General features: G+C 41.3%; 1 protein-coding gene across 2 annotated transcripts in view; it reads right to left on the bottom strand.

Annotated features, from left to right (window-relative positions):
• Positions 1-715: 715 nt before the first annotated feature.
• The window catches only part of INTS10 (integrator complex subunit 10), a 29,626-nt gene continuing 21,932 nt past the window's right edge, over positions 716-8,409 (bottom strand). Inside the window, exons 16-18 of one of the 2 annotated variants that reach the window (XM_069978166.1) lie at positions 7,245-7,338; positions 5,889-5,966; positions 716-1,301 (exon numbers count right to left, since the gene is read on the bottom strand). In XM_069978166.1, the coding sequence (XP_069834267.1) occupies positions 1,145-1,301; positions 5,889-5,966; positions 7,245-7,338 (329 nt within the window). In that variant the 3' untranslated portion in view covers positions 716-1,144. The remainder of the gene's footprint in view (positions 1,302-5,888; positions 5,967-7,244; positions 7,339-8,409) is intronic. The other variant, XM_069978167.1, reaches the window with a different exon arrangement.

The raw sequence follows: 8,409 nt of genomic DNA, 5'->3' as shown, positions 1-8,409 counted from the left end.
AAGCATCACTTGACTTTCACATCTATTAGGTGCAGTTATTGTACATCAAAGTGAAAAATTGTCAGGATTATAATTAAAGATCAACAACTGTAATGGTTGACAGGCTTAAAAAATTTAAAATATTTTATATAGGAGACACCAATCTAAGTAACATAGAAAGGCTGTAAAGAAAACATATTTCCATACAGTTTAACCTATTACCAACACCTGCAGTGAGAATTAAGCCAATTTTCTCATGTTATGGTCCGTTTACATGAAGCAATAATTCGCCCAATTGTTTAACGATTTTGAAGCAAAGATTTGGTTTTTATAACGATCAGCGTTTAGACGAATAAATCGTTAGAAAAATCGTTATTGCGATCGTTGTAAAGATCACTTAAGCCCATCTCACACACAGGGTGAATCTTTACACGAAGCGATCACAACATAGTTGCTATGTTGTGAACAAGGCGTGAGAGACGCCGAAACGCGTCAACAATCGCATGTTTGTTTCCTGTTATGTGAAGTTTTGCTAATAAAGAAGGACGATATTTTTATCCGCATACACTGGTGCTGGACTTCCTTTTCTGCATTTGTTGCCCTGGCTCCGGGCTTTACCGTGCACCGTGAGTGGATACAGCAGGTGAGCTGACCTCAACTAGAACTTGCCGACAGCTTCAACAGCTGGAATAATAATAATATATATGCCCAAACATGTAAGACCTGGATTAAGTGATTTAGTATAATAGATGTTTTATTGCAAAAAACAACTGTAAAAAAAGCATACAGGTTTTTCAGTGTGAAATGTGACCATAAAAAAAAGAACAAAAACAGTCAAAAATAAATTATGGTTATTAAATATACCCCCAAACAACACACAAAAAAAAAACTCTTCCACATAAATCATGTTCTGATATAGCTACATCACATAAAAATGTCTAATTCTGTAGATGCAGAAACAAAAGTTTTGCAGATTATGGGGTAGCAGGGAATTCATGTTATTTCTTTGCACCAGATGGATGGATTGATGCAGGGAATGTCCACTAGATGTTACTTAGTTTACAACAATAAGTGACTCTACACAAATGAGCAATGGATGGCTGGCATGACCATACTATGTACATTTCAAGACCGCAATAAGTCCCAGATAAACTCAGCAGAAAGGTTACGCCAAGCACTGCAACAGCAAAATATTTTCATTAATACAGAAGCGATGCAAGACGACCATGAGATTTTCTGTGCAGCGCGAGACCTGCCGTTCCATAGCCAGACGGAAGTCTTCTTTTACTCCTTTTGTGATGCCACGGGTCACAGTATGATGTCTGCCACACACAAAAAGAAATTATTTAAAAATGTAAACATGAATGTGTAGGCTTTAACTGAAGGGGCTCACACACCATTTGTATTGATGGTCTATTCAATCAATATGCCACCTGCGTCTGATCAGGTGGAGTCTATCTTTTGGGACATGAGGTGCGATACAGTGCTGGATTGGGAGAGCGGTTAGGTTCCTACAGGTCAGACATTGCTAACCTCCAATTATAATGCTTCTAATGCAAATGAAAGAAAATAAAAACCTTAAGGCTATGTTCACGCAATGTATTTTTTATGACAAGAACGGCCGTTGTTTGCAAGTTAAACAATGGCCCTTCTTGTCATAGAAAAACGTGTTGAACTGAAGCCAATGCAAACAGCCGCAGTGGAAATTACTGACACGTCAGGCCATTCTGCATTGATTTTAACGCAATTTTCAGTGCAACAATGGCCGTTGTTTAACACTGTCTGCAACAGCTGTGGTTTTTTGAGTGCCAAACAACGGCCGTTGTCCGTACACAGTGTGAACAAAGCCTTAAAGTAGGATGAATTCATGTAACTAGGCACTTCCGCACATTAAAAGTGTCAATGTAGGATCTCAAAGATCTCAGTCCCACAATATGTAAGAATGTATTACCAACAGGATATGATTGTCCTTGTTTTCCCTTTAATGAGAACCTGTCAGCAGTAAACATGGGTGTAAATAAGCCCATGGCTAGATAGGGTCTCATCAGGATTCCAGGTATACCTTTTTTTAAAATTCCATAGTTCTTTCCGGTCCCGACATAACCAAAATTTACTGCCTTCGACTTACTTGCCTAAGTTGAAGGTAGTACAAGCCTTAAAAGGGTATTCCTGGAAAATTTAACTTTTGGAGATCGCAGGGGGGTTCGACCCCTGAACCCCCCGGCAATCTCCATATCCGACCCCACTGGCTGTTATGAACAGAGCCCTGGGTCGGCTAGGCTCTTTTCATCGCTCCATAGGAATGAATAGAGCTGCGGGTCACGTGCCGACCCAGGGCTCTGTCCATGACAGAGCTGACAGGGTCCGATGCGGAGATCGCCGGGGGGTTCAGGGGTTCAGGTGTAAATGCAGCATAAAAAAAAAAATACTAGGGGGAGTTCTCCTTCATGGTAAAGGCCCAAGTAAATCCAGCCCATGTCCTCTTATTTGCTGACTCTATACCGGATTGCATTCACTTACACCAAGATATGCCTGGAATCAATAGAGAAACCCTATTGTAGCCATGAGCTTATTTACACCCATTTTTCTGCTCACAGACCCACTTTAAGTAACATAATGGGACAGATTTACTACTGCAAATGCCCCAGAATTTGCAACACAAAAATGGCATGCATGATTCAAACCACATTTAGGGTACATTCACATACATACATATGTGCTACAGATTTCAATTACTTTAATGAGTAGCAAACTCACAGCACACCTGCAGGTTTTATGCTTCATGGGTTTAATGCAGAGCACCCGGGCTCACAGTGTAAGGAGTTAAGAGGTGATGCATAACATCACTCCTATCCGAGCTGTACAGTAATTTTTATTTATACAGCGCCTATATATTGCGCAGCACTTTACAATTCTGGGGGTACAAACCTAGACAAAATCAGACATTACAGAGATATATATAAGTCACACATGAGAAGTGAGGGCCCTGCTTGCAAGAGCCTATGATTAGAGGGTAAGCAATCTATGCACTACTGATTACTGTAAGGAGCCTGGACTCCCATCATAAAGATGGAAGTCCATGCTCTGAACAGGGATTCCCGCTTAAAAGAGAGAAGGCTACCGTGCTGGCCTGTGGTTTCACACATACATCATATGCCTCCTGCCCAGTCTACCAGTAAGGAGTTAAGAGTGCTACAGTCTACTCCTTAGACAGAGGTAGGGTAAGTACCAAGGGCCCACTGTGTCCTAGCATCTTCAGCTGCACTGCAGCCTTTTGTTCCAATTATATGATCACAAGAGGCTGCAGTCTAGAGGAAGATGCCATAGAACATACCATGGAACATAACCTAACTCCCCCTTGTCTGTATGGCCATGGATCAGGGAGTGTTAGGCTTTGTTCCACATTGCGTTTAAGTTAAAAAGGCAATGTGGGAACACAGTCTTTCAGCACTGCCATAGATCATTGCTTACTATCTGGTGGGTTAAAGGGGTATTCGCCCCCCAAAAAATTATTTTTGCATTAATACATTGACCACCCGTAGCTTTCCATCTTTCCAATATAAAGTTATTATAGAGGGAGACAATGATCAGTGCAGCTGTCTCACTGTCTCCCTCTCTAACAACAGCCACCCCTTCACCCGCAGCACCCCCCTCCCCCATTCCTCAACCGCAGCACCGATCATTTTCCAAAGAGTCTGTTATGAATGAAAGGCGGAATCTGATTGGTTGCTAGGGGCAACTGAGCCAGTTTTACTTAACATCATGTTTGATAAATTTCCCCCAAAGTCTATAAAAAAATGATTGGCACTAGTCAAACATAGTCATCAGATCTTACAAGCTCCGATCGGCTACCTTGGTGACCCACGGCTCAGCCATTAAGGCGGTGCATTCATCTCCATTACTAACAGCCTAACTTAAATCCACAAACGAAATAGACAATGGAAGGACACTCACCTATGAAAAACATGACTATATGTTATTATTTATAAATTTAATAGAGTGAAACTTTCCTACCCTCCTTTACATTCCATAATATAGACTGACTACAGAATCTTGTCTATAGAGTGCTGTTATGCATAGGTAAGGAACATAGGCACCCAACTTTTTTACTGTATGTGCCATAAGAAGCACATAAATATATCTTTTTATTGCTATTATGTATAAGTGTGCTATTTTTAACTACTGACCAGTTTTACACAACTGAATGTAATAGTTGGTGTGAATTAAACCATTATAACCACATAGTGCTAGGAAGACATACAAATAACCTTCTATTCAGAGGCATGCTATAAGAATTGGACAGCAGTAGTAAATGTGCCCTAATAAATTTATGAAGAACAGACTGCTTGGAGATACAGTGAAATAATGGAGAGCCCTTATACACATCTCAGCCCTGCATCATCACAACTGGTGTCAGCCATCAGCGATGTGCTTGTTCAACACAAATATTATAGATGCTACAATCTGATGTGATGACACAAAATCAAAAAGTTATGTTTTTTTCCAGCACCGTATGAAGAGATATTTGGGATGAGCTCAAAAACTTACCTTGCTTTTCATACTGTGACTTTTACAGAGAGACGCTAGTTAAATGCCCTCCTTTGCACACACTTTTTTGCGTGTGTTGTTTTTCTTATTAACCCCTTCATGACCAAAGGTCATTGATGCACAAATGTCCAGGTCACATTGAGGCAATGTTCCCCCTCACATTCTAAGACCTATAAAGCTTTTAGAACTAGTTAGGGCGTCATTTTTTGCTCCATAATCTTTAGTTTTTATTAGTATCATATTGGGTAAAAGTCAATTTTTGATCGCCTTTTACAATTTCTTTTCTGATCTATAAAACTAAAAAAAAAAAAATACCCAAAGAACAATCATCCTGTTTTTTTCCCCTTTTTTCATTTACACTGTTTACCATGCAGTAACTATATTGTTCAATTTTTTAAAGATCGGACAATTCTGCACACTACACTATATAATGTTTATTTTTCTTCATATTTTTAATTTGTATAACGAGAAAGAAGTTGAATTAATTTTAAACTTACAGCTGCAAGTTCTGGCCCAAAGACTGATATAATGACTTGTAATGTTGTAAGTTTGGGTGATTGGACCAGCAACACTTTTGCCCTCTTACATGGCAAAAGCCAAATACTGGATTCAGTGCAATTGTGAACACAATAAGCCAGATTTACTAAGGCTGTTGAGCCACAATGTTGGCTTCAAACTCACCAAAAAAGTGGTGCATAGCACCAGCAAAGAACAGAAACGTGGCTCATCGGCAACGTTGTCTACTTTGAATTGTATTTCTGTGCACCAAAACAGGTGACAAAATTGTGCCGCACTCTTTTGGCCTAAAGTGAGCTGAAAAAAAGATGTCCAAAATTAATTTGAACAGAAACTGTCTGATGCAGCTGAAAACTATTTATCTATGTGTACACTGTATATGAAGCAGACTAGTCAAATCCCCCCAATCATCACCACCACCCACTCATGTGGTTTGCCCAGCCCCACAGCTTATTTTAGGTGCTTCCAGTCTTACAGCACCTCCTTCACCAACTCCCATGAATTTATGGCAAGGAGACCACAAGATACAAACTGCCCAATGGACATTGCCTTTTTCATGTACAAAGAATGCCTGCCTATAACTCCAGACTCTTCTACAGAGGGTATAATGGGTGACTCATATCATTGCCCTGTGTGATGTAGAAGTGGCCAGCTGACATCAAACACCAGTCACTCATGTGGAATAATGTTGAATGTCACAACTTTACACTCAAATGAAGAATAAGAAACTGAAATAAAAAGAATATATGGGCAAATTATTGCACATTAAACATCAAAAACTATGGGGCTGTGAAAAAATGTTGACGGACACAGCACATCATGAGCAGGCTTTGTTGACTTAGTACCTGTCACTGGTTGCTATGCTGGCCTGTAGGACAGGCATGAATTCCTGCTGCAGCAACCCCAGGGTAGTGCTAGAGCTCCTTTAAAAACAGCAAACAGTAATAACTTATCCTCCGCTGCAAAATACTACAGTAAAAACATTCATCAATCACAGAAGGCCATAATATTGCTATTGCTCTTCTCTGCATTTTGTGTCATGTTCCTGTCTGGAAGTGGCAGTGGATCTAGACTCTGATCAGAAATTCTAGACAGGGTTATCATAGCAGAGTGCTAGGACATTCACAGTGGGCAAACCAAAACCACTTATGAGTAGCTTCATAGGCCTGGACTGAACCACAGCTTACATGAGACTGTAGGGGATTACTGTGCCCTCTTATCAGCTGATCATTATGAGGAGGGACATCTGATACTGATGTCAAATTCTAAGGGTCCATTTACACAGAAAGATTATCTGACAGATTATCTGGCAAAGATTTGAAGCCAAAGCCAGGAATGGATTTGAAAAGATAAAAATTTCAGGCTTTTCTTTATTACCTAATCTCTGTTTATAGTCTGTTTCTGGCCTTGGCTTCAAATCTTTGGCAGATAATCTGTCAGATAATCTTTCTGTGTAAATGGACCCTTAGGTAACAAATGTAAAGACATATGGTCATATCTTTACATGAAGCATAACAAAACTTAATTGAGAAAATTAAAAAGTATTTTTTTCAGTTGTAAACAAACTTAAAAGGAGAAGTCTGGCCATTTTAAAAATCCAGCAGTCGACAGGAGGAAATGTAATAACGAATACGAACTTAGCATGGGGAGAGGTGAGTTAATACTGTTACTTTCCGCCGTGCCCCTGCCGCAGGCCAGACTTTTCCTTTAAGTGAGGTTTGGCAAGCCTTGTGCATAATGGCTTTTTGAAAGCTTGCTGAGAGGTGTAATTGCACAGGTTTTCTTGTACAAGATTTGACAAGACTCACTGCTTCAAATCTCAACCCCTGTTATGACAGGTATACTTTAATTATTTGTTTTATCCAGGTTTGCTGCATTTACAAGTGCGTAAAAAAGCGCAGTTACATTTGTTATGTTTCGCATAAAGATATAAAAGTATATAACAGTAGTGGTTTCTGGACGTCCCCATTGAACAGTACGCCAGTGTATATCCAGAGGAGAAGTCATCAATATAAAATACCCTCCCTCCAAAACCCTTAAAAGGCACTTGGAAAAGATGTAATTCTGCCCTATGGTATTGGACCATTTGTTGACCTCTGTGTACCCACAAAAAATGTAGGTCAATGTGCTGCACCATATGTCTATCTATGTGTGCAATAAATGATGCATAAAGCAATAGAGAAGTGGTTGTAGACACTCACTTGAGCAGCACTCCTTGATTGGGGATCAATTCCAAGTGAATCTTTCCCCCTTCTTGGGTCCGTAAATAAGCAAACTCTTCAAGCATGTCGATATCTGCAGACAAAATTAGGCCCATGATACAAGTAAGAAAGCAATGCATAGACAGGTGTCTGAGAGGGAATACCTTACTAATATCTATAGCCCATTAGTTTTTGTACAGTTGTAAATTATTATACAGTATATAAAAAAAAAAAACTAAAGGACTTCTAGGCAAACAGCTATAAGTAAAATAGGTGTATATATGTCACAGCACTATGGCAGCAATAAGCCAGTAATTCCTTTTCAGCACTGGTAGGGAAACTCCGGACCGCAGGCCGCATCCGGCCCCTGAGACCTCCTGATGAAGCCTGCGGCTCTCCTGTGATGTGCGCCACTCTGGTGGGGAAGGAGCCGGCATAAACAACATCCTCTGTGACAGCTGCCAGACACAGGAGGGTGCTGTCTGTGCCGGCTCCTTCCCCACCAGAGCGGCGCACATCTTCCGTCTCCTGCAGGCCGTGCGCCATGACGTCATTTCATCGCGCGCCACCTGCAGGAGAAGACAGGCACAGGCTAGAGGGGAGAGAAGAGGAACTGGGTGCAGAGGAAAGGTGAATGGGATGTTTATTTTTTTATTTGGGACAGACACTGGGGGCTAAGTACACTACCAGGGACATGACTGGGGGGTTAGCTAGACTACCAGGGCATCACTGGGGGGGGGGTTAACATTGACCAGCAGGGACATCACTGGGGGGTTAACTATAACTACCAGGGGCATCACAGGGGGTTACCTATGACTAGCAGGGACATCACTGTGAGGTTATCTAGACTGCCAGGGGCATCACTGGGGGGGTTAACTAGACTACCAGGGACATCGATAAGGGGTTAATTACAGCTACCAGGGGCATCACTGGGGGTTAACTCTGGCTACTGGGCATCACTAAGGATTCACATTAGGTACAAGTGCATCACAGAGGGTTAACTACAATAGCAGGGGCACTAAGGGAACAATACTTTGCCTTGCCCCGGGTGCTGCGCACCCACGCTACCCCGCACAGTATAACTGAGTGCGGCCCTCAAATAATTTTATTAATGCCCGAATGGCTCTCGACACAGAAATGGTTCCCCACCCCTGCTTTACAGCTT

This window comes from Dendropsophus ebraccatus, chromosome 7 (genome assembly GCF_027789765.1).
Source record: "Dendropsophus ebraccatus isolate aDenEbr1 chromosome 7, aDenEbr1.pat, whole genome shotgun sequence".
In the NCBI taxonomy this organism is placed as follows: Eukaryota; Metazoa; Chordata; class Amphibia; order Anura; family Hylidae; genus Dendropsophus; species Dendropsophus ebraccatus.
The sequence above is the reverse complement of the archived record's forward strand: the minus strand, read 5'-3'. Positions and strand labels throughout refer to the sequence as shown.